The sequence below is a fragment of the Taurulus bubalis genome, assembly GCF_910589615.1.
Source record: "Taurulus bubalis genome assembly, chromosome: 10".
Lineage (NCBI taxonomy): Eukaryota > Metazoa > Chordata > Actinopteri > Perciformes > Cottidae > Taurulus > Taurulus bubalis.
The window spans coordinates 7,167,526-7,194,417 of NC_136598.1; the positions used below are offsets into that span (position 1 = coordinate 7,167,526).

The following is a 26,892-nucleotide window of genomic DNA, read 5'->3' on the forward strand; positions in this document are numbered from 1 at the left end:
AGGTCTCAACAGGTTCAAAGTTACCACCATCGCCACATCTTTCACCCCCTGAAGCTCGTGTGTGTGTGTGCATGAATATGCGTGTACATCTACTATCTCAAGTACATTTTGTTTTACTTTACAATTAGACACAATTTTAGCGCAATAGGGACATTCGCAAAAATCCTTGCCATCCCTCAGAGACTGCCTAAAAATTCCGGCACAAAGACTAAGTGACATAACCCACCGAGCAGGTCAGGAGAAAAGGGCCGAACAGGTGGAACAGTGTAGAGGGCCGAGCAGGAGGTAAAGCTGAGCGGCGAGGGATACCAGCAGAGGATCCAATGTACATGTATCTACATGGTGGTAGAGGTGACACTGTCAAAAGAGAAAGGGAAATTATTGTCTCACATTTGATAAGCATGTTCTGTGTCAGGATATTTTGTTTGCATACAGCCTCTCAATGGTGACACAGCTTCAGTTTCCATAATTGCACAAATAATATTTCCAAACATGGAAATGAGTGGATTTCAAGCTTGGAAGGGCAGTTTTAGCTCAGCAGTAGGCCTACTTGCATAATCATCACCATGGGCAAATTTACATTCAGTACTCCAAAGGCAGCTGCTGCTAATAATAGCATCTCTTACTCAGGTTGCCACAGGAATATTACATATGGAGAAGAAGTATTCATTGTTTGTTACTTTCCTGTTTTGCTGATTTTTTTTCTTCTTTCGTGCTCTTAGATTCTACTTTATTTATAAAGTATTATGACGCCTGTGACTGAAAGTATCGGCACATCAAAGAACACAATCTAATCCAGGCGGACGTTTATTGACTTTGTCGGAACTCAACAGTAGCGAGCAAAATCAATCTGTGTTTGCGTCAAAGCTTTGCGGAGCCTCCAGCTCTTAAAGGCTTAACAGACCATGCAGCGAAATAAAAAGGTGAGCGGCTCATTATTCCACGATGCAACAGCGATTGTGATCCTTAAGTGGGAAACCATAAAACACGACTCTGACAATCTTTAACGCTTTGATGCTCTTACCCAACGCCTGATGAGAGGCATGATTAAAACAGGAGAGAAGATGTTTGCTTTGCACGTCATCAAAACCTTTCTGAAATAGCCCTGATGATGTCAAAAGATGGATCTGTTCACTGCAGATTATCTATTTTGTGCATGAGAATAAGATTTACAACAGAAAGACTGTGTTACAAACTGGAGGTGTGGATTGTTCATTATAAGGAGCAGTGTGTAACATTTAGGGGGACTTACTAGCCAGAAATGGAATATATATTGATCACTATGTATTTGATAGTGTACAATCACCTGAAACTAAGACTCGTTGTGTTTTTGTGATCTGTGATCTGGTTCCACAGAGGCCGCTATGTTGCATCAACATGTTTTTACAGGAACCCAGAATGGAAAAAGCCATGCATCTGGTTGTGGAGAAAGCCTTTCACTTTCTTAAGTTACTTGAAGACCACCGTAACTCTTAAACACCCTTTGAAAATGAGGGGTGAGCAGAGGGGTGTTCAGGTGGTTGAAATATGCAACCCTCACTGGCAGATGCCACTAAATCCTACACACTGGTCCGTTAAAACCCCATATTCAAACAGAAGATGTCACCTTGGCCCTAGACAACTTTGTTCTCCCCCTCTTCTTTCTTTCTGCAATCCTTCCATCTCTTTTTTGACGTCAGGGAGTGGTGTCTCCACGGTGAATGGAGGGCCGTCCCCATGTGCCCCCCCCTCCTCCGTGGTCCTTATCTGACTCAGGCTGGCTCTGAGCTCGCTCCGGTTTGGGGTTGGGTGTGCACGGTGGGTCGGGTTGCTGCACTGACATGGTCCTGCGCAGGTGGGAGCGCTTACACAGGAAGTCAGGCTTCGTCGAGAGACCGAAAGAGCCCTTCCTGAGGACCATACGGACTGAAGGGGATTTCTTGGGTCTGGCTCTGTGCCCAAATTGAAGGGTGGAGAGGTGTGCTGCATATCCCTCGCTCAGGAACTACATATGCCACACAGAGAAATGGTTAAAACATAAGAAAGAGTAGGTACAAAACTTTTCAAGTAAAATAGAGAGACAGAAACACTATGAAATACTTATAATAAGAGAGATGAAAGACAATGAAAATGAAACTACCTGGCACTGATTTTGGTACTTCTTCGAAGGTCTGCCAACAATATAAATCTGTGAGGGGCAGAGGCCGAGCATGTTGTAAACGGAGATGTCCTTCATGGAGCCATAAGCAGAGTTGATCTTAATGTGACACTGGTAAGAGAGAGAACAATCAGTCAGAGATGTGTATGGCATATTTGATGCAGCACAACTCAAGGCTACAACGCTATGAGCCTGTGAGTGATGAATCGAATGACAGAAATCAAGATCACTGACGGTGGGAGAACAAAATGTTTCACATGCTTTGTAAGAAAGATGAACGGCCCGGTTAATGTCAGAACAAAGGATTGTCTCAGGAGCGTACCTCCTGCATGAGGTTCCTGAGGAAGATGGTCTTCTGTCGAAGGGGATCATGAACCAGGCCTTCAGAAAAGAAGATCATCCCGTGAGGAAAATTGTGCTGCGACAGCCAGGATACCACACGCTGCTTCTGCATATCAGGGCGGCCTGTGATGTAGATGATCAGATAACCCAGGTCCTGCCAGTGCCTGCAAGTGAATACATAACATCAAACACACTTTGAAGGCTTTCATTTCGATCAGTAGTGGCATCATCATACGGGACACTCTTAAATGCTTCAAGTGCTTGGTGTGTACACCCTCCACAACCTCTTCGTCAATCTCTGAAGTGGGGAATGTCATTTACGGCCACCGCCACACACATCTGGAGGCTGTTAACCGGTTACCTGACAACATCGACAGCTCCAGGGCGAACCTTGGGGTCACTGCCCATGATTGACACACTAGCAGCAAAAGAGCCATCGATGCTGAAGACCACACACTCCATGCCCCGCGGCAACACAGTCACGTAGGCCTCTGCACTTGTTTGATCGCCCCTTGGGAAAGAAAAAGAGGGAGAAACGGCATTTGCTACACATGGTTGTAACTCCCTTCAAGGGACTTTACACCCTCTGGCTAGAAGCACACGCACTTCCCAAATACACAACGTATCATCTTATTTGATAATGCATCACTCTGTAATGCTGCATGGATGCTTACTTGACCACCATTTTAATCGGATAGACTCCCAGGCCGAGCTTCTTGCTCTTGGGTATCGTATATGTGACTCTGCCGCTGCTGTTGGTCACCTCTGTGTCGAAGTGCACCCAGCGGCCGGACTGAGGCTGTGTCATTAGCAGGATGTCCACCTAAGAGGGGCAGGGTGGGTCAACAGCTTGGAGATGCATGTAGGTTTTTCATACACAAAGGTATAGATAGAACAATCTTGTTGCATGTTTTCACCTTTTCTCCAGTCAGAGTGACCATGTCCAAGGGGCCGTACATGAAGCGACCAACCAGAGTTTGATGCCCATCCTCAGTGGCAATGACATCATTCACCCTGTGGTTGGCAGTGACGTTCTGCAGTAGATAAAAGAGCACACAACACAGTTCAGTCAAGGTTTTTATTGCTGCTTATGTGACGGTTTTCAACCTTTTTTCAATGATGTACCACCTGTGGAAAATCAATTTCAGCCAAGTACATCCTAACCAGCACAAAACATTTTTGATTGAAATTATATGTAATACACCGTGCTGTGCCATAAGTGTCTGGATGCTAATTTTAAATATATATATATATATTTTTAAATCTCACATACTTCACGTTCCTCCATTTGAGAACCACTGCTTTAGAGAGATTTTAAAAAATCCAATTAAACCACCTCAGAAGAGCCAGAGATACACGTTTTTTGAACATGAACACATATCTAAAGCTGCTGCAATCTATATTTCAATATTTTCAATGGATCTAATAAACAAGGTTCAATCCCCTGCTCTTACTACCCACGTGTCCTTGAGCGAGACACTGAACCCCAAGTTACAGCAGCCCAATACTCTTATTGTTAGGATGGGTGAAATTTCATGTGTAAGAGCTAAGTTAAAAAAAAAAAAAAATCACCTGACGCAGTTTCTCTCAGCCCTAAGCAGCAAAACTGATCCACTCTCACTGCTCTCGTCAGTGAAACATGATGAAAGAGTTGGATGATGAGGAGGAGCTCCTATTCCTAAAATGAATAAGGTTGCTTTGGTTGTTCTCACGGATGTGAAGTACTTGTCCCAAAATGTTCTGTAGCCTAAAACCTACCCTACACTTTCTTCTGCTTAGCAGCAACTGCTTGCTAACTTGAAGGCGATAGATAATATGTGAATGTTGTGTTTCCAGACTGTTTCTGCGAGCCAAAAGTTAATAAAGGGTCTAAACGTAATGTAACGGAGAAGGTGCATGAGCCAATGCTAAAAGCATTTTATATGGACCGCCTAAAATGTGACAAACATTGTTCACCTGAAAGCCAAATGCTTCAGGGACCTTCCAGAAAAGAGTGTTACCTCTACATTGCTCTTCTATGTCTCATTCTTTTCTCCACTTGGCACAATTCAGCGAGTAGCTCCAAGTGAGTCAGCAGAGAAACCGTAATCCCTAAATCTCTTCTCGCTGAAATGGCAGCATTTCAAAAGCACATTATAAGCACACTAATGAACAGTTCTCCACTCTGTTGTGGGCCACCATAACAGGATTTCAAATTCTCTGATGAACTTCTCTTCTTTTCTGTAACCTAGACTTTATCCGGGAAAGTTTTGCTCGCCACACATGCACTTTTTTTCCACTCCCTGCTTCTCTCCTAAGTAGTATGAAAGCTCTAAATGTGTTTTTTTTCTCTCTGTAGATAGTGTGACAAAATATTACATTTCCTCCACAGGCTTGTGCAGGATTCATGTTTAGAAAGAGCTGGTGAAATGTACACTTTAAAAAATATATAAAACACAAGCATATATACATATACTATAAACTAGATCAGTGTTTTTTAACCTTTTTTGAGCTGCGGCACATTTTCAACAATAAAAAAATCCCGCGGCACACCAACAACCCAAAAAGTTACAGAATGTCACAGTATTCAGTGTTTCCCCTAGGTTTACTGCTTTAGGGGAGGAGCGACTGACGGACATACTACATCGTGGCACCTCACAGTACTACAAAGTAATACTTCACAGTACTAGTGACTCCATCTGTGCTTTTATAAATAATAGAACATTGAAATCACTTTTAAGTAAACACGATTGCTCCATCAGACAAAAACAAATGTGTTATCACTTTGTTAGAAAAATGAAAATAAAGTTATATCCGTGCAAAAAATAACTAATATTTAGTTACAACTAAATAGCTTATTGTGGAAAACAACAAGCTATTTTTTTGCAAAACAGAATGAGTGCAGATGTGTGAGCATAACGTTGTATCATTAATAGTGGCTGCAGTGAGCTTTTGGCGAAATGACAAGAATCGGCGAGTCGTACATGCGCATTAACGCCGTACGGTAAAATCAGCATTTCCTCTTGCGCCCCACCTGTAATACGCCCCAGTTTGATAAATACTGACTTAAAGGAAACATAGTGTTCATTTATTTTAATGATGACCACAAAGTGAGCAGGCTTTGTCACTTGAGTGTGTTTTTCGGGCTTTTGGAAGAATATTTCCAGAGCCTCAGAAACGTCAGAAACGTCATTGATGGAGCGCCAGGCTGCATCCTGTTGGATGTTTGTCTTGACCTGCAAATACCTTAACTGTTGGGCTTTAAACATGAGAGCTCATAGCTTAAAATAGTGATAGCTTAAAGCAGCAAATCCCATTGTGAAAAGCACGCGACATATTTTTCGCCGCTCTCTCTGTCCACTGTGTCTCTCCTGTGTGCATCGCATCGGGGCGGAAAGAGTTGTAGACGCGACTCAGAAATTACAAGCTGTCGTGTACGATCAATAACATACGGCCGTTTAGTTTGTTTAATAGCAGAACAAGGTGCAGACCTGTTCTATAGGAAACTACTAGGCCAGCCACTATATTGCAGGCTCAGACGCTCAACAATTGAAAATTATTTGCGGCAGCTAAATTATATTTTTTTGGACCAATTAAGTGAAATTGGAAATTTTCTCACGGCACACCTGACGATCTGTCACGGCACACTGGTGACAGTGGTTGACAATCACTGCACTAGATTACACCCGTGTCTGTCCAAAGTGTCATCACCTCATCATTTTATCCTATTATATATTTGTGAAATTGTCATAAATAGCAAATGTTCTTGAGTTATAGCCAAAAACATGTGTTTGAAGGTCACAGTAACATTGACCTTTGACCACCAAAAATCCAATCAGTTCAACCTTCAGTGGAAGTTGATATTTGCGCTAAATTCGCAGCCTTCTTCAAAGAGGATTAGAAATATTGCAACAAACAAAAGCAAAACATATCATCTGTTGCTTCCATCTTTGTTTGTTGAAGTAATTTTATCAGGAGCGAGAGGCTGTGATGACATTTTGTTTACTTGAATGCACTGCTGTTTATTGATAGCACTCACCCAAAGATAATGGAGCATCTGCACATTATAAATATTGCTAAGCACTGATGTGATCCAACATGTTGTGGTTGTATTTTACTGTTTCACCTCATCAGCTGATGATAACTGATTTAAAAGGAAGGAAGTTCAACATTTCCAGCTGTTATCCTGGTATTAGCTTTGACAACAATTCATTTTCTGCCAGCACAAAGTCTTACTTACTGATCCAGTGATGGCACGCATGCAGAGTAAGCAAACCATATATGCACACCTGGGCACAGCGCAAAAAACATCACAGCTACTGTGTGGTTTGAGGAGTCCTGACAGTGGTCAATATCTACTTAAATTTCCCAGTCGCAGTTTTCTAGGTTCTCTGTATGGTCATATGTGAAAATTCCATGCACCCCAATATCCCCATCAACTCACAGGCAAAGTGTGAAAGATATGAGTTGGGGAGTCAAACACCCGCCTGCCAGAGAGCATCATGTACAAGAAACAATTGCCAGACTTGCAGTCCCTCTCCAGCCGTCACAACACCTCTTACCAAGGTGAGGAAGATCAGATGAGAATAGAAGCCTCCTCTCTCTGAATAGTACCACTCTGCAGCAGATATGCCGGCTGTGCCCAGATTGAATCAGCACAGAGCGACTCTAAATCTCCACATACTGAAACATATTTAGGATGAGGCAACTTTTTCAGAGCTGCTTTTTTTCTTTGAGCACTTATATCAGAAACGCAGCACTCGGCCAAGGCATGAACAAGATGACAGAGAAAAGAAAACCTTCACGGACTTAAATATAGATGTTTTTATATTGTACTCTAGTTACATAGTTCTATTTGCAGCCTCATGAAAAGCAGGCAGTCACTAAATTATAGTCTTCAGAAAATGCCAGAAAAAAGGAGCACTTGGTGTACAGCCACATTACCTTGATTGTTCTAATCTGCAGGGCTCAGAAGTATCAAGTAATTGTGTGCTTCTGCCTGCTTCTCTGTCTCAAGGTGAGAGTATAGGAGTATTTAAATAAATGTAGGTCTCTGATCACAAAGTCAACAGCAAGCACTACAACCTTAGCAGTTAGCGATAGCTTTATATGTATTATGAATGAATGCAAGGCCATTGCAGCAGAATGACAATATCTGCTGTGTGGGTGGTTGTTTCTCTTTTGAGTTTCCTGAGAAAGAGGGAGACCTTCAAGACAATGTCTCAGGTTGTGCTACAACTGGTGTCTAAGCCAGAGCGCTTTGTTAAAATATTGACAAATTTGTCCAGATAAAGATCGAATGTGCCCCTAAAAGTTAACCGAGTAGCCATAAATCAGATTTTCTGTCAGCAGAGAAAACGTTGGCAAAAGTATCTTTATGCAAAATTAACCAACCAAATAATTCATTACCCTTAGTTTGACATGTGTCCTCCTTCTGAGCCATTTTTCTCGTGGACTGGAGGGAGAGAACAAAGCAGAGCCCAAATTGTCCGCTTCCTGGGTCTTCACACAGTCACATCCCATGAGCTGTCAACAAACACATGCATGTATGAGAGCAGGCATTTCAACACACAGACCTTTGATCTCACATCCTTCTGTTCAGCAGACAGAAGGGATTTTTTTATATCTGTCATAACTCCAGTCTCACCTCAACACTTTCATGAAGTGAAGAATAATAACATGGAAGGCTTACCATCTGAAGCCTAGAAAGAAAATCAGGACTCGTGTTTAGGGATCGTACATCACAATTCTGATGGGACGCTTTTGTGACAAGGGGTGATATTGTAGTATAAATAAAATGACCACACAGAAAGAATCCATGCATATCATTCCTGGCTCTTGGATGTCAAGAGGCTCCTTGTTTCATGCCACACATGTCTAGACATTTCCTTACACCCTGAGCTTGGATTAAGAGAAAAGCAGCCCTTAAATTCCAAAACAATCCTTTAATACAACGCTGCATCCAGTGGAGCTGTAAACCGCTGGACCAAAATAATGATCTACAGGGTTATTAGCTTCCTGATGGCGTCGATAGCACTTATTTTTCCCTGTGTGCTCTCCTTATTTCCCTCACGTTTCCTCACAAAGACGCCATGCTGCAGCAGACAGCGGCAGGGCGTTGTTTTCTCTGGGAGCCCTGCTTTCTAATGACCAGGTTGAAAGAATGCCAGTGTTCCCAGGGGCTTTTAACAGGACATGACGTAATCAGCATTGGTTATTTCTTAATGTCACAATCTTGGTTTTGATTTAGTTTGTTTCCTTTTTTATTTTTGATATTGCCTGCCTCCTGTGTCCTGTGGTTATTTGCCTTCCTGTCCTTGTGGTTGTTCCTCCTTTGTCTGTGATCACCTGTGTTGCATTAGTCTCGTCAGTCTCGCTCTGGTCCCTTGTGTTTCTTCCACCAATCAGCTTTCAGGCCGCCCTCGTGTCTGCATGTTGATACTGGTTACAACATATTCAGTGCTTCATCAGTTTATAAGGAGCCCTTGAACAGCTAAGATTTATATATATATATATATATATGTGTGTATAAAATATATAAAAATGTTTGTCATACATCTTACAAAAAGCTCAATGTATGATGCAGTGACAGCAAAGGGCTTCCTACTGCTCTCATTTGGTTATAACTACATGTCATAAAAGCAATCAAACCTGGAGGCCGTGGGCTTTGAACAGATCACAATTGTCACATCAAAAAAGACACAGTGCCTATGCAAACTTGTGGCCTTAACAAGAGACTGGAGATGTGCCATATTTCGTCACATTGTTTCATCTACTCCCAGAGCAACGTGCTTGGAGAGCCTCTTCATATTTGATCTGACAAGTTCAGTCTTTTTGAGATACCAGGCAATAATTTCAGAGACTACGATTCACACAGCTTCTTTACCCTGCAAAGGGCTTTGTCTTGGTGTGAAGGTTCATTTTAAAACGACCTTTAGATGATGCTCGTTGGCTGCCACTGTTGAGAATAAAGTATGCTAATTATGCAAAGAGTAAATCTTGGTTTTAGCATGCTAATTTATTTAATTTTTTACTCATTTGCGTACTAATTACGGAGACAATACTTTTCTCGAGGGGTGAAATTTGCTGCAGAAAAAACAATAGGTGTCAATAAGGCTTTCCCACCTGCCGGAGAACAAAGGCTGCTACGTCAGTGGACTCCCAGTAGGAGGCATGAAAAAGGTGAGGCAGAGCCACCGTTGGGAAGGCAGTCAGCACATCAGGACAGTACAAAGCATAATCCAGCCTCTTGGAGCCCCACCAGCTGCTGGAAACTGAAACGCACACACATATACAAGCATACATGGGGAAATCTGAGTTGAACTTCAGAGCTGTGAAACTTCATGAACCTGAAAGCATCGACAGGACATAGTTGAATAATGAGAAGGGACAGCTTCTAACTGTCTCCTTCCCTCCCACTCACTGTTCGCGATGGTGTTTCCCAGCTGGCCCACTGAGCAAACTGACATTTCACTTTCCACACTGGTCAGGCTGGCTCTACGGCCTCCTTCTTCTCCGCCTCCTCCTTCAGTCTTAGTCTCAGAGGACGTCTGTGAAGCTGAGCCTCCAGGAGTTTGCTCACCTTCCAGAAACACATTTGAATGACCTTGGATACTCTCCGCTGAGGAGGGTGAGTGAAAGAGAAGAGGCAAGGACAAACGAGGAGGGAAGAGGAAAGGAAATGCTTTGATCACACAACAATTGACTGGCCTCAATCGTAAAATCAATGCTGTTATTGTGCCTAATAAGATAGCCTCTTGCTATGCATCGACTTGCTTTGTGTGTTATCAAACCAAAGACAAGCACCAAGAAGAATGACAGAAACTGCTTCTACTCTTGAATCCAAATGTATTGACTATAACTTTATTAAAAACATCAAGATCTTGGCACCTGTTGACAAGCAGAATCACTTTATCTGGTTTGGTTTCCCTTTCCCATCTCTACGTAGCTCTTTCCTATTTGTTCGGCAATAATATTGTATCATAAGAAAATGAAAATGTTCCCGAGGAAACCTAGTTTCACCAGACATCATGGATCTACTTGCTATTTCCTAAGACGTACGGCATAGAAGGAGCATATTTCATCAATAATTCAATGGCTACCTGCTCAGTTCAATAGCACATGTATCTTACAATTCATAGGTGTCGTTATGAATATTTCTATATTGTCATGTGTAATACACATATTACATTATTTTCATTTAAATATTTATACTTGTGTATATCATATGTATGTTTATTTTTGTATTCCCTTTATCTTCAATATTTGCTTATTTACTTTTAATGCTATGTTCATTAAGTTTCTCTTTTCACAAATGTTGAGTTATTAGGGATGGTAGAGAGGATGTTTGTTTATTTAAAATGAACAAAAAGCCAATGGACATGACATGAGAAGACACTACAGTACATCCTGAGGGCAAAAGGAGACTCACACTGAGTGTAATACAGCTTCCACTAAACAGCAGGGCCTAACATGGCTTTTCCAAGCAGACAGCTGAGCCACACAGGTATGAGGCCCCTTCTCTTTCTTTGAGAACACTCCAACACTGATTTACTCTTCTTAACTCACAATGTTTTTTTTCCAGCCAGACTCTGGAGGGTGCTCATTATCCTGACACCTAGGCCCTGTATGTTGCTGCGGATCTATTATGGCCCTGGATAAGGCTTGACTCATGTCTGAATGAGTCTCTTCTCCACCGCTGCGATACACAGTGTGCTACAGATTAAATGTTGAACTCAGTGATAGCCTACAAACAATGTAATCTATATTTGTACGCATGTCACAAACAAGCCCAGACTCAAGGGCCCCACTTCTGTACCATGTCCTTTACTTTGCTCACAATACTATAATATATATCAATCCAAAGGGATGTCTGCTGTTGTGACGGAGCAGATATAAGGTACAAACGGGGAGCTGAAACAGGGAGCAGCAGGTCTGAGGAGAGCAGAGATAAAAACGGGAGCAGGTGTGCCTGCTAATGTTAACCAGAACACATCGTGTCTGGGTTTGAGAGGATCTTGCTTCATCTCTGGGAAAAAAAACAGATTTTTCAGATTTTTACAGATTTTTCCCAATTACATTCACAATGTACACACAAACATCAGCATTGTTGTTTTATATCATAAAATGACGTCTTACATCTTGTGTCCTAAGTGGCTTCGGTCTCATGTATTTATATCTTCTTTACAGTGTTACGAAAATGAGTGAGCTGTGACCATTAGAGACGTTAGTTGACGCCAGCTAAAAGTTTGACACAGTTTGGCTCACGTTAACACTCGACCAGACCGATGGTTCAGCATCAACAGGGAGAAGAGATATCCGTGTTGCCAGATCTCAGAAGAATGTGTTGCTGAGACAGAGAGAGGTTTTGAACGTTAAGTTAAAGTCAATCTTCTCCGGATTTACGTATTTGTCTGAAAATTGCCATTTTAGTTTTCGAATGTTCGGAATATATGTGGCTTGTGAAAATTGTGGAATATTTAAGAGATAATTTTTTAATATAGACTATGGGGAGAAAGACTGTGCTCACTTCACTTCTTAACATCGGAGTTAATTGACTCAGGACCTGCCACTGTTTTTCTAAAGGGATTTGGTAATCGTGAAATCCACGTGACGCATAAAGAAAATTACTCCAAGTGTGCCATCTTCTTTCTGAACCGTCACTGCGGTTATTTCCCTTGTGTCAGGCATATTGTGCCACTTGACTGGGACTGAGCTGGGGGTGGGGGGGAGATCATCTTGTCATCAGTCAGATTTGCTTCATGAAGCATCCCATTATTGGTGGATTAACCCTTTTTTCAGCTGCCTGCTGGAATGTTTATAAATAAACCGCCAGATGCAGCCATAGGTTGCGTATTTGGTCTTTGAAGGATCGACAACCGTCACAGGAAACATTAGCAGCCGCCCTCTGAGACACGAGGGAGGATCAGGAGGTTAATGAGGCAGGACTCTTAGGATGATGAAGATGATGAAATCTGACACACACTGCGTTCATATCAATGATGCTAGATTACTAGATTGTCTAAGGGTCTGCTTTTGAGGGGCAGAAAATATTACTTTTGTGTTATCTAACCAGAAAATTATTTTTTTGTTAAAACAAACTTACCCTTTAAAATGCCCAAATTCACAAAAACTAACTGATTGAGGCAGACCAGAAACCTCCCTGTTCTGCAAGGGAAATAATACTGTTTTGATACAGTTTCAGTTCCCTGACAGCAAGGTAAAGGGGACAACGTGTTCTAAATATTGCATACACTAAAACTGATTGAGACTACTTTTGCACGGGCTCTCCCAGACCTCATATAACCCTACTTCAAAACATTCAACTTATCTCTTTGAGTGATTCTTTCGGTAAACATGGAAACCATGTTCTATGCCTATATCTCATATAGGAATATTTTCTTTCTCTTGTCTTAACTGTAAACTGAATATCTTTGGGCATTCGACTGTTGGTTGGACCAAAACAAATAATTACATCATTATGGGCTTTTCTTGGATTTTTTTTCCCTCGGATTTATGGACTCCAAAAACTAATCTGAAAATGTAATCTATTTTGAAAAATAAAAATAAATAATAATATAACATTTTTGTTAGCAAAATTCCATGGTGGAAGGCATAGTATTACATTAAAACAACCAGTTGGAGCCCTATGGGAACCACCTTTGGTGCTAATCATTTTTGTTTGTTTTGTAAAATATTCGGACAAAATTTAGAAAGAAAACAATTACTGTAATAAATCACAATCAGGTGACGGTGTGATGACATTGTGGTGCCCAACCACAACAGGTTTCAAAATATCTCAGTAGATTTGTAAAAGACGAGGCAGATTTTCTTAAATTACTGTTCCTGTGGAAAATGGTGGTGAAAGATTGGCATGCACAACAGAATACAGATTATCTCTCTCTCTCACTCTCTCTCTCTCTCTCTCTCTCTCTCTTTCTCTCTCTCTTCCTCTCTCTCTCTCTCTCCCTCCCTTGTGTTAGACATAATCAGGTGAGGCTGATTACTCTGTCCTAAACTCACCTGGTTGGACTGTTATGATGGAAATTGAATGTTACACAAAACCCATTCAATCTCTAATCAAAATGTTGTTTACTTATAACTGAAGACTGGGTCATTGAATATAATGCATTCTGTTTGCAGTGGTACACACACACACACACACACACACACACATCTCTGGAATACGAGCACAACTCCGTCTTTCGTTTACAGCATAATAAACAGAGATAGGCAAAAGGGGAGGGAGAGACTCTTCTGGCTGAGAGAACGATTCACTGGCTGACACATTTTTGTAACATTTCCCAAGAAGGTGAAGAAGCAGAGACGGAGAGTGACAGGAGCATTACAAAACTGCAAGGGCTCGCCTTGAAGATAGGGCGAGTGACAAAGACAGATGCAAAGGCGAGAAAAAAGTACAAGCACAAGCATGCAAGTGTTTTAGTAAATCAGAGAAGAAAAAAGACCAAAAGATTGTGATTTAAGCACAAGGCAGGTGGGAGTGAAACCGCTGATGACAGTGGCAAATGGAAGGACAAGCAGATTATTCATAGGGTGAGGGAGGATGATTGCACTGTGGCCTTGAAACGTCTTAGTGACAAAGAGATTTTTAACTCAGCCCCTTTCCTCCAGTCCTCGCCACGCTCTCAGCCTCCACATACACTAGCACCCCGCTAGGGAATCATTTAATGCAAAAGACACATGTTAAAGCTTAGTATGTTACTTACACGCTTAGCCATGTGATCGATACTGATATAAATTACTGTGATTCCATGTGTATTTGCTGTCTTGGACGATCATATTTCCCGTTGAACCATAGCTTGAAATCAATAGGAAGAGGGCTCGTTCCCTCTATATTAGCAACATTCATCGTAATAAAAGCTCCACTGTTGACGGGTGTTGATGTCAAAGTCATTCGCACAGGAGCCGGATTTGATTGTCTTTTCATGCCTTCATAACGACTAATTACCGTATTACAGAGCAGGAAATTGTTGATGCGTGCTGTTGTTGCTTCTGTGTGTCTGTGTGAGCGCGTGTGTTTGTATGTCTGGCTCTGTCCGTGCGCACCTGTCTATGTTTTTCAATTTAACACATAATTTGACAGCATCCAGGCCCAATCAATGGAACAGGGATGCAGACCCTTAATTAAAACCCGGTATAGCTGGAAGCCTTCGCTGTGCGTCTGCCTTGACACTCCATCACCTTTATCTGCACTACTGGCTCTGAGTTGCGTCAAGCATCTCGTTATGTGAGTGACTGAACCAACCTGATTGAATTAATAAAACACATCTTGGACTTCTGAGTTTACTTGGGTAAAAACACTGATATGTATTACCTTGTGTCAGACATTTTGGGTCACAAACAAGTAAAACATGCAAATTATTTAGCACTGAATTGTCTGCGCCTTGTCTTGTTTATTTTAGAACAACATTACTGTGATTGCTCAGCGAAAACAAAAGACAATTCGACATCACCGGATCTCAGTTTAGCTGGTCCTGATGAAAACACTGCATGACAGCATTCAATTCAGTTGTACTGGATTTCAGATTTGAAAGGTTAGTGATGTAACTGGTTATAAGATAATTGTCCTATTTATACAATAATTTGGCAGTTGTTCGATGTGTGACAAATTATTCTCAATTTTTATTTTTATTTTGGTAAAACGCTACGGAGCTAATTTGTAACTAGCTTGATCTATCAGAATCAGAAACCATTTATTGCCAGGAATGTTTACACAAACGAAGAATTTTGCTAGGCGGAAGGTGCATACATTAGACGAGACAAACAACAATCAACAGTCAACGACAGTGCAATGATATTTAAATCAAGTATAAGATAAAGTGCTCAGACATTAGATAACGTTAATGTAAGTGTATGTTAAAGTGACATGTGTGTTTTAAGTTAAAGTTAAAGTGTATGTTAAGTGGCCTGAGTGTTTAAATATGAAGTGTGCAGTGGAGTGACCGGTAAGAAGAAAAAAAAGAAGGAAAAATAGCCCGAAGTCAGTAAAGAAGGAAAACTGATCATAGATCTGCCATAAATTATCTAATTAGATCTCTACTGTGGTCTTGTCAGAGAAGTCACTGTCGCCACTCACAACCACTTCCAAACTTTTTTAGGACTGTATTTCACAACCTTTTCGTCTTTGTTAAACTGTCAACTTGTAATGTTTGGTAAAGTATGGTTGTCCTCAAGTTTTGTTTGGTATGGTGTATGAAACATGATTATTCTGAAGTCTTTGCATGGATATTTGTTTCAGGCACCTGACAAAACTGCTGTGTCCACCGATAAGATTATCAGAATGACATTAATTTGTAATATATAAAATTCTACCACATATACATAACATTGTGCATGTCTGAGCCAATACTTTTCAATGTTTAAACAATCGGTTTCTGCTCTTGTTGTATGAAATGCGCCATACAAATAAACTTGACTTGAATAAATAACCAACTGTAGGGCTGGGCGGTATGTCCAAAAATTCCTATCACGGTATTTTGTAAGATTCTGGCGGTTTCACGGTATATCACGGTATTTTTTCCCCGAGTAAACACATTCATTCATTGACGCCGAAAAGGACCACTGGACAACTGAGCAGCTGTTCACCGCTCTTTGTTCACAGCTCCCTGTCCAACTCACTTGCAACTGGCAAGCAAGCAGTGAACAGCTGTTTGTGTGGCGTTGTTTTTTTCACCTACATTCCCCTGGGTCCCAAGTCCCTCCATGTTCAGCTTCTTATCACCCTCTATGTACCAATGTACATTTATAGCAAATACCACACAGTAATCGGCGTTGCATATGTGTCTCTTTGGTACAAGTTGTATTGGTGCATCTACGGTCTTTCGTTGTTCCTCCTGCATCGCTGTTTTCCATTTTTTAATGTAGCGACGGAGTTTCTTCTTGTTGTGATAGTGGGCGAGCTGTACCCAGCATGCAGTTCGGCGGTGTAATTTTATAAATGTACAATTATTAGTGTTACAAATTGTTTGTCACAAACTGTTGTGTGGCGGTGTTTAACCCTGTTAAATGGCGTTAGTTGTGGGTTATTAATTGTTGTTATAAAGTTATAACCATGACTCAATCTCAATACATGTAAGACGAGTAGCTCCGACCACTGCGCCCTCAGCGGTGAGTGGTGAACAATAAATTGTGATGCCTGCCAAAGAGCGACAACAGTTGTTGCGGCTATGCACCGGTATGACGGTATATGAAAAATTCATACCATATGGAAATTTGAAACCGGTACAACCGGTATACCGCCCAGCCCTAATTACTACTGTATTGCCCAGTAAAAAGGCATGGATGGAAACAAAATGTAAATATTGTAAAGATGGCCCATTTGACAAGTCTGCTTTGAGTTTTACATATTTCTAATGATTGCATGTTCAGTAAAGGAGTTTTGATTTTGTTTAAAGCCTTGCACCAAACCACAAAGCCTTATCCTCTGATCTGAGTTCATGTTCACAGGCTGTTAGCTCAAGAGATCAGTCGGCGCCCTACTTTCTCTCGGCGAGGTAGGTGCATAGAGGGGCAGGGTATCCAGGCTATGCGTCATCCATGCTGTTTGGAGCGAGTCTCTATGTCCCAAAAGTGTGCTAAAACATGCTTCAAATAATTCAGTGGCTCATTAAGGACTGGCTTTCTACAACCAGGCCCTCAAGAGGGATTACAGCAGTACTCTGCCGTATCTAGCAGACTAATATCTCACAGACTGTGCCTGACCCTCAGAGAGCGATGGCAGGCCAAAGGTACAGCACCACAAGAAGTATAATTACTTCAAACGTCAGGCTTTTGGGGCAGGATTTAGCTCTGCATATGCTGGGCAAGTTCCCAAAGATGGGGCCGAGGCGTGCCTGTGAAAATTCACATTATTAAGTCATAGGATCTGTCTGCTAACATAATTCCTAAAAGATTTCATGGCAGCTTTGAAACGCAAAACCCCAAAATGTATTAATGAAGCAATATAATTATACGAGAAAATAAATTAACCAACGCTCACAAATCGATTTCCAGGGTCGAACCCAACTTCCTACCTATGAGCATTGAGCGTCCATCTCCGAGAGGGTAGCGCTGGTAGCGCGGCACGGCGTAAGGTGGCAACTTGTGGAAGAGAGACTGCAGCAGCGGCTCCAGTCTGGAGGCTGAAGGGTCCGAAGGGTAAAACAAGTTGAAAATCTGAGAGCAGGCTGGATGCAGCTGGCTCACTGAGGGTCAGAAAACACAATGGACAAGCAAAAGCATTAGGAAAAGTGTGAAGCGTACGGAGTATAAAGTGTAGCTAAGTGAGGAGGCGTTGGAAACACAATAGATAAGTAGGGCAACCAAACTTCCAGTGAACATATTTTTTTGTTTATAGGTTTTATTACTTTTGAGGGACTGTCACATAATCACCAGTTTTTATCTTTTTATTTTAGAGTGTCAGTGCTCGCCGTCAAAGGACCTTTTTTGTAGTAAACTACATTGAACAGTAAAGAAGGTATAAATTAAACTTTTTTCTCAGTGCAGAGGTAAAATCCAAGAGAAAACCAGTTTAAACTGATCTGATAATTGATGTTATTTCACTGCAGTCCTCATCAAACTAACTTTGTATAGCACCCTTTATTCAGGTTAGTGTTGTCAAGGGCTTCAGTAGAAATAGAAAGCAAAACAACTGGAGATACAAACTGTTGAATGTGTTTTGAGTCTTACCCTGGACGGCGGGCAGCACGGTGCGTCTCATGGCCAGCACCAGGCCCAAAGGGCAGCCCAACAGGAAGCAGTCGGACACCTCAAAGTCAAATCGACCGGGATTCAACACCAGACCGGTGCTACTGCCACGCAGCTCCACACCTTCCTTCATCAAACTGGGGACGCACAATATTAGAAGTTATCTGTCTGTCGCTCAAAAATAGCTGATGTAGAAAGTTGAATTGCAACAGAGCGTCCGATTAAACCTGGCACAGTTGTAATCGTGCCAACAAATACAGCATATTGAACCACGACAAATAATTACAAATTGTATTGAAGAAATAGTCTTTATTTCCTTTTTTGTTACTAAATTATATTAACAGTCAAAAATGTTAAATTTATAGCAAAGAATAGTTTGACCAGAACTACCATAACCCAAATTATCCAAATAATCTCGAAAGGCTCCTATGCATAGAGTGAACAGGAATTGTGCTGAGAAATATATGCTAATAACAGGTAATTAACAAAGATATATATATATATATATATATATATATATATATATATATATATATATATATATATATATATATATATATATCTTTGTTTATTTAAAATGTTATTTATTTACTATATATATATATATATATATATATATATAAATATATATATATATATATATATATATATATTTATATATAGTAAATCAAGGTTGGAACGACAATTCACCCTAACTAACATATAGCTATTAATTAGGAGCGAATAAAAGCGTACAATATCCCTTTATTACTTAAATTGGTAGTTAACTACTTCTCCCTCGTAAACTCTATTTCTAACAGAGAGAGACCATTAATTCCTCACTATTCTTGTACGCACACAAAGGACTGCACACCAACACAACTATCTAAGGTGACTTTTCTCCGCCAGTCACTAACACTACAGCTGTGCCGCGTTGCATCACCTCAGCTGCACGTGATTGGTGGAACAAACGTCAATATATATCTTTATTTAAAATGGATTGGAGGGAGGCATCGTGAGGACTTTGGGGAAGTGGATTATGAAACAATAACGTAGTGACGGCTGGGTTGCATAAGTGAGACTGTGATTATGCTGCAGGTTTACTTTGAGCAGCTTTTGGGGACATGATAATATATATTGTTCATCACGACCGGGGGGGTGGCGACTGTGGCTCATTGGTGAGCAGGGCTGTCCTTCAATTAGAGGATTGGCGGTTCGATCCTCGGCTCCGCTAGCCCATGCCGATGTGTCCTTGGGCAAGACAATTAAACCCCAAAAGTGCTCCCGTAGCTGTGCCTACGGTGGGTCAATGTAAGCTACTCCTGATGGGCAGGTGGAACCTTAGTCCTTCCCTTCAGTGTATGAATGATGACAAGGTGTTTTTTTAAAAGTTGTTTTCATGACAAATGAACAACACGTAAATGGCTTCAGTTAAGAAATAAAAACAAAAACTCATAATTTTGGGCTATTCCTTTCACAACACTTTGGACTTTCCCTTTTATCTTTAGAACAAAATCTGGGGTAATCATAACATTTGTATGTGTATAATGTGCTTGCTGAAATTGGGAAGGCAAAAGTCAGTGATGCTTTTTGCTTTCTGCTTCATCCTGAATCCACCGTAGGCCGGATAGTTTCAACACTCAGGGCAGCGAGTCCTTATGACTCAGCCTGAGCAGCTCCTCACTCAGTCTTCACACAGGCTGTGTAATTTCCCCATTACAGTAAATCCTGTATGGGGGAAAGAATTAGCTGACAACCATGTTTAAAAGCCAAATCAATAGTGCTTTGATTGCCTTCAGGTTCGATTTGTTTTTTGTCTTCTCTCTAGAAATGTGTCCACTCCTTCACTTCTACCTGCTATGCCATTCACTGTCTGTCCAAATGCATCACTGCTGCAAAACATCCGCACAGGTATTAACTTCCTCCAAACAAAGTGAAAGTACTAGTAGTATCTGTGTGGCTGAAGAGACAGTGAACCATTAGGGGAGTGCATGCAGAGCAGGGATAAGCGTGACTAAACGACTGGACGCTCGTATGTTCTCGACTGAATAGACTCATATCCACTGTTAAATTATTGTCATTCAAATGAAACAGTTGCAGAAATGTTGGAGAAAGGGCCTGGATAGGCTTCATTTCTCTGTGTGCAGCGATAGGGCGACTGTGGATACGTGGTGAGCAGGGTCGTCCTTCAATCAGAGGATCGGCGGTTTGATCCCCGGCTCCGCTAGCCCATGTTGTTGTGTCCTTGAGCAAGACACTTAACCCTAAATTGCTCCTGTAGCTGCGCCTACGGTGTATGAATGGTTGATAATTCTGATGTGGCACCTTGCATGGTAGCTCCTCTCATCAGTGGGTGAATGTAGTGTTAAAATGCTTTGAGTACGGGTTATTGAGTAAGTGGTTGACATGGTTTTATGAGGGATAATAGGTAAAGAAACACATAACGTGTTTTAAAATGCCCGGCTCTCTACTGAGAGCAGCAAATAGATTTGACTGATGCCAACCCATTATACTAAGCCATTGCAAATAGATTTCTTTCTGGGCATTAAGAATACATGAAGCCTTTCAGTAGCTCTGGCTGCACATAATTGTTTCTTTTTTTGGAGCACTTTAGACTAAATAGATGTCCAAATTCAGTCAATTATGTCCATTTCGTCGTTTTTTTTCTCAACTTAAAAGGTTAGCTTTATTACCATATGTTTAAATATCAGTGAAATTAGCTAAAACACACATCCCTAACCAAGATAGACTGTGAGGAAACAAGACCAAGTTCAGTGAAATAAATGGTCACCGTTAAGGACAACAGCACTAATGCGTGCTTCACTGATTGCAGTCTCCTGGGATTTCACAATAAGTGTTGTGACTACTTACATCTGCCAGTGATGGTCAAAGAAGAGCAAGGTGCCTGTGAAAAGAAGTGAACTAGACGTAGACAGCTTTCCAATAGGCCATTCTGAAAGGAGGGATAAGGCGTGCTTGAAAAGGAGCTTTAAGAAGCCCTCTTGGGGACTGGGAATATCCACTGGGAGATGCCGGGGAAAAGAGCACGTCCAGGATCAGAGGTTACCCTCCCCACAGCAAGGCTTGTGATTAATAACAGTGCAACAAGAACTTCAAAGTGCGAGGTGCACCACGTGGACGCAATGTGGCGTAACGGTGAATAGATGGGATCCTATCTTCAGTCACTGTGTTACTTTGTTGGTTAAGCCTAGAAGAGCGTGTGATTTGGAATGGGAACACTGGTTGCTTGAACTGAGTAAACATGGCAGTTGTAGCCCCCCCCAGCCAACCCGACCCAAATAAATTCAGCCGCAGCGTTCGGCCTCCCACACAAACCGACTGGCACAAGCACAAACCGGCTATTTATAGTCCAGCAGATGCAGGTAGGCAGGCCAGTCAAGCTGCTAATATTGATAAAGAGCAGGGGCGAGACAGGGTGACACATTCCAGGAAAACCTGGATGAGGGATGGCATGCAGCATCTGCGTTATCATTTCAAACCCTAACCTAACGCATTCATCATTATTCCACAAATTAAGCTCTAGCGTAAGTTCAGTCAGGAAGACTATACTGTTGTATGCTGAGGCTTGTAGTGTATTTCTCATACATTTGCCATTCACTCCTCATTCATGCTCACTCATAATTCCCTTTCTGTCATTGTTCGGGTCTGTCAATCATGATATTAGCGGGTCTCTTCTATCCAATAGCACAATGAAACAATGACACTATTAGCCTATCCTCTTGCTGCTGTTTTTGTCATATATCATCTGTGAAATTGTAATCTTTATTTCACTAAATCTCCTTTTTCTCCAGAGTATTTAAAGATTGACCGTAACAGATTGTGTTGCTGTAGATTACATATTTGTTTGATTGTACACAGTGCACAGTTTTTGTAAATCTTGTTATGAAGGAGCAGAAGTCTGATTGAGATTTTCACTTTTTCTTTTGTGTGTGCATGTATCCTAATGTATAGTGGGTATGGGCCCGAAACATAATATAACCAATGATTTGGCACTAATGTCAAGAAAGCTCATTTTGAGGATAATTAATAAAAACACTTTTGCACTGACAGAGATCTGATCCAAAGGGTTCTCTTATTTAGAGTATAGTGTAAGGTAAAGTGAGAAACGTCCAGGTTTTCCAAGTAGCAAATGTGGGTATATTTCAAAGGGTACATGTAATTCCAAATCATGATATTGATATATAAAGTGATATAAATCATTTATTAATGATCAATTAAAACTTGTTAATTGATAATTAGAAAGCCAGAGAGGAATGCTTGTTTGTGGTAAATCCAGAAAATAGCTGCAAAAGCTAAGTTCTTAACCTCGGTGATGCAAAGGTGTATATAAAATTGCAATATAACCATAAATCATAAAGAATTAATCCTACTTATTGATTTTTCAACATTGCCCATACTTACCTAATACATCCAGAAATATTAAATGGATAGGTACCTTGCTATAAATAGCATGTCAAGATATTGTATAGTAAACAAAGTAATATTGTCTCACAGCATATATTGTCTACCCTTGTCTGCGGGTATAATCATGTGTACTGTCCCACCTTGAAAAAAAGCTGTGCTGGCCCGAGGACGTGGTGTCTCCATCATAGGAGTCGCTCTGCTTGCGGCTAAGCGGAGGCCCGCTCTGGCCGTGCCCTTCATTGGGGGCGGAGATATCGATGTTGCTCTTACTGAGTCTCTTGCTCGAACTCAGAGTCGGGCTGCTATCCCCAAGTAGGCCCGAGTTATCCTGAGAGGAAGGAGGAGAGTGTGCAACATACTGAAAAGCCTGATACACTTAAAATGAGTGGGTGCACCAGGAAATTACACATAATCAGATGGGAGTTGATTCCCTTAGGTGAACCCTACCTGTGCAAGAGTGACTCTGTAAAGATGTGAGTGGATTGGAAAGGGGGAGGAGAAGAGAGGGAGGGGGCAACAGACAGAAAGTGGGGATCATGCGACGCGTAGCAGGCGGAAAAGGACATCAAATGACAAGCTGCCTCAAGAGTTCAGCTCAAATATTATGATGAATATGTTTCATGCACACAACAGGAACTGCTGAAAGTTGTGCTCAGAAAAATACAGATTGCTAGTATCAAATCACCCAGTGGAAACAGGTGGGTAACCACACACAAAACAGCTCCTTTGTGACTTTTATTTACACCTGTTATGTATGAGACTTTAAAGAACATAGTGCCAAGGACGTTTCCTCTATTGTACAGGGATATTTCTAAAAGTTGTGTATTGATAGACGTGTCGTACTGAAATAAAAAAGACAGGAAATAGACATAGCAGAGGTGACTGTTGTGTATGATAGTCTCCGTTTGTTTACTAAGGTGTACTGGCGGTGCCACTGGTGCACTCTGGGTGTAATTAACTACACTGAGAAAATAAAACCCAAGCATGTAATATTTTGCATTTGGAGTGATATCTTTAAAGATCACCAGTAAAGTGCTGATTCCCCAGAGCCCAGTACAGGTCTGTGCATCACCATCATCTTGTTATCACTGTAACAGCGAGTTCCTACCTTCAGGCTCTCGGTGCTGTTGTCCCTGCTGCTGTTGTTGGGGCTGCCGGGCCTCTGGTGATTGCTAAAGCACAAAGCGTCGAAGCACAGCACGCCTCCCACACAGTCGCCCATCAGGCATACCTGCTCGGAAAAATAGATCATTCAGACAGCCTCCACATATAGCGCACTCAGTCAGGGAAGGACGTAACAGGAGGATAATGGAGAGGTGTGTGAATGGAATAAAGAAAATAAAAAATATATATATTTCACTAGGACAGTAAGGCGTGACACTCATAGTGTCACAATTGTAGACTATATACAAATAGGATACAGTATGTATCACATGCTGTTTTAACAAACTATTTGTGAAAGTAATTATACATTAAATCCATGCATTTTACTATTTTATCCATCTGAGAATAATGTGTAAACACTTCAAAGTCAGCTTGGCTTTCATGTTCTTTCCATTTCATCGTCATTGGGTGAATTCATTATTCGTATGCTTGCTTTTATATATAAACTCAGTATCCTGGGTTTTGACATTTTTGCAGTACGAATATACCACATACGTTTAATTATGATACAGGTAGAAATCAAGTATTCTGATTGGTTGAGAGTGAGTCACGGGGTGTACTGTTTTGAGCCATAATGTAAGCCATTTACTTGATTGCTTACACTGATTGCATGATTGTGCAAATCTTTTCATTATATGCCGATTTTAGCACTTTGAATTATCCAGATAAAACCTCTCCTGAAAAAAATCCTCCATCAATGGCTGATGTCTTAATTGTTTCTAGTTTATTGTAGAAAGATCATCCAAAAACCTTCACCAATGATTCAAAACATAGAGAAATATTGTTGTTATGTATGCGTTATTATGCCATGGTTTTACTGGTCTGGCCCACTTCGATCAAAATGCGCAGTATGTGGCCCCTTAACTAAAATGAGTTTGACACCCCTGCTTTAAGGGCCTGAGCTCCCACAGATTACACAGCCCACTCAAAAGCAATCTGTAATTTCTTTGACAATCATTGGCTTCAATCAAAGTGCCTACAGCTCATTATTCAATGAGGAGAGACTAGAGTCCTCTCTTCTCCAACCAGAATAAGTTTGAGACGGACCTGACCCGTGAATCCCTGGCCGTCCTCTGACTGCAGGAAGCTGTGATAGACCTGGTTGGCTCGGGCGATCACGGTGGCCACGGCATCCTGGTAGCGAGGTGAGACGATGGCGAGGAGGGGGAGGGCAGCCAGGGGCAGGTGGTCCACGCTACTGGACACACAGCTCTCGTCATAGCTGTATGGGTTCAGACTGGAAGAGAATAAATCCAACAGATCATGTAATCATTTAACATCTGAACGAAGCCCTTTGGAGTACTTCCTCAAACTTTGTAAAATGGCAGTCATCTATTTCTAATAAAGAGTAATGTTAAAATAAATGAAAGCTTAGATTATTCAGATGTTTTTTTTAAATACGAAACCCCTCGTCTTCTCTAAATGTATTAATGTCTCATCCAATCTGTTCATGATCTGACTCGAGGCAAGGCTTTTCCCACAATGCTACTGTGTGTGTGTGTGTGTGTGTGTGTGTGTGTGTGTGTGTGTGTGTGTGTGTGTGTGTGTGTGAATATAAAACAATGACAGACGCGGAATAAGACATTTCCTGTGACAACGTGGGGAAGCAGTAAAAGATGGTGTTGCCCACCCTGTCACCATCCATCACATGCTCTGTTTACAGGAGGAAGCATGTGACGCCACATCAAGGCTGAAATATGTCAGGATCAATGGGCACCTACACAGAAGGGCACAACCTCTGTGCAAGTAAAAGGGCAGATAGTTTTGATGTAGCACTGACAAAAAAAATTCTATGATGCCAATAATAATTTCAACTCTGTCTGGTTTAACATCAACACTGAAAGCAAGGAGAGGGAAGGGGAACCTGGCTCTGCCTACCAACAACTTCAAAACCCTTGGGCATTTTTTCCAAGTCCCAAACTGTCTGTGGCACTCAGGCCCAGCGCCTATTTGCTTCTACAAACAAGATAAGGAAGAAGATATATCCGGCTTTGAATATACAGAAAAATGTTTTTAAAAAGCCGATAAAGTTATAATAGGTTTATGCCTTTTCATGGAATGTATTGTAAAAAAAAAAAATACAGAATCTCACCAGTCATGTAAGAATTAAAAAGTCTTAATGAGCAGCTAGCTCACACATTGGGTCTAATTAGCTGATGACCAACAGCTGGGCCCAGTGATCCTGTCCTCATCTCTAAGTTACTGGCTCTGCACACAAACGGCTGACTAGTTTGCCAATATCGCAGGAAAAAGCCATCTATGTAAGGACAGGTTTCTCCCATTCTGGGAACAACTGAGTGACTTAATGTTCTTTCACTGATTGTGAATGTCCCGGTGTAAATTCAGATTAAGCCATTTACTTGATTGCTTACACTGATTGCATGATTGTGCAAATCTTTTCATTATATGCCATTTCAGCACTTTGAATTATCCAGATAAAACCTCTCCTGAAAAAAATCCTCCAGCTCCAATAGCATCCCTTTTTTTATAATCACCATCAGCAATTATGTTGTGCCAGGTCGTAGCAGACGTTGCCTATTTTGGTTGCAACTGCAAAAATGCCATGCTGCTGGCACTGTACAACCTGTTGGGAAGGAAAAAGAAGACAATTGATTGTTGTGCTCCCAGCAACACAGGGTTCACCAGTCAGTCTGGTGGATAAAGCCTCCTCCACAAGCCCCTCTGCTGACACAATAGCAGACAGTGACTGATCTGTGTTGAAGGGTGATTATTTACATCAGCCAGCACAATAAAGGGATTGAAAAATGTCTAAGTCCCTGGTGCCATCCAGCGCATGCTCGAGATGGGCGATACGATGCACATGTGTTTTAGTTTTCCCTCATCGGTTCCTTTCTGCCAAAAGATTATGGAGAAGATCAGCAACAGAATGAGCGCTCAATATTTGAAATGGCTAAAAGTTGCCATCACCAAGAGTGAACATCCAAACTTTGACTTAATAGCTAACGGAAAGCGCTTACTACGCCCATTCATAAGATAAACTATAGACCAGACCACAACTGGACCACAATTAAAAAAGAAAATGTAATCACAGTACAGTAGGAGCAAGCTCAAATCGTGGCACCGGCACCTCGCATAGGCACTTCCTGTGGCAGCTCTCAGGTGCCGCGGCGTGCCACATGGTTTTTGTGGCAAGCTGCCAC

General features: G+C 41.4%; 1 protein-coding gene across 1 annotated transcript in view; it reads right to left on the reverse strand.

The window, feature by feature from the left end:
- Positions 1 to 1,675: 1,675 nt before the first annotated feature.
- The window catches only part of pitpnm3 (PITPNM family member 3), a gene marked incomplete at both ends in the record, with an annotated part of 68,428 nt that continues 43,211 nt past the window's right edge, over positions 1,676 to 26,892 (reverse strand). The window contains 14 exons of the mRNA XM_079224557.1: positions 1,676 to 1,984; positions 2,120 to 2,248; positions 2,460 to 2,643; positions 2,841 to 2,990; positions 3,154 to 3,302; positions 3,397 to 3,513; positions 7,868 to 7,984; positions 9,584 to 9,732; positions 9,882 to 10,079; positions 17,491 to 17,661; positions 18,146 to 18,300; positions 22,708 to 22,895; positions 23,676 to 23,798; positions 24,779 to 24,968. Of these exons, the coding sequence (XP_079080683.1) occupies positions 1,676 to 1,984; positions 2,120 to 2,248; positions 2,460 to 2,643; positions 2,841 to 2,990; positions 3,154 to 3,302; positions 3,397 to 3,513; positions 7,868 to 7,984; positions 9,584 to 9,732; positions 9,882 to 10,079; positions 17,491 to 17,661; positions 18,146 to 18,300; positions 22,708 to 22,895; positions 23,676 to 23,798; positions 24,779 to 24,968 (2,329 nt within the window). The remainder of the gene's footprint in view (positions 1,985 to 2,119; positions 2,249 to 2,459; positions 2,644 to 2,840; positions 2,991 to 3,153; positions 3,303 to 3,396; positions 3,514 to 7,867; positions 7,985 to 9,583; positions 9,733 to 9,881; positions 10,080 to 17,490; positions 17,662 to 18,145; positions 18,301 to 22,707; positions 22,896 to 23,675; positions 23,799 to 24,778; positions 24,969 to 26,892) is intronic.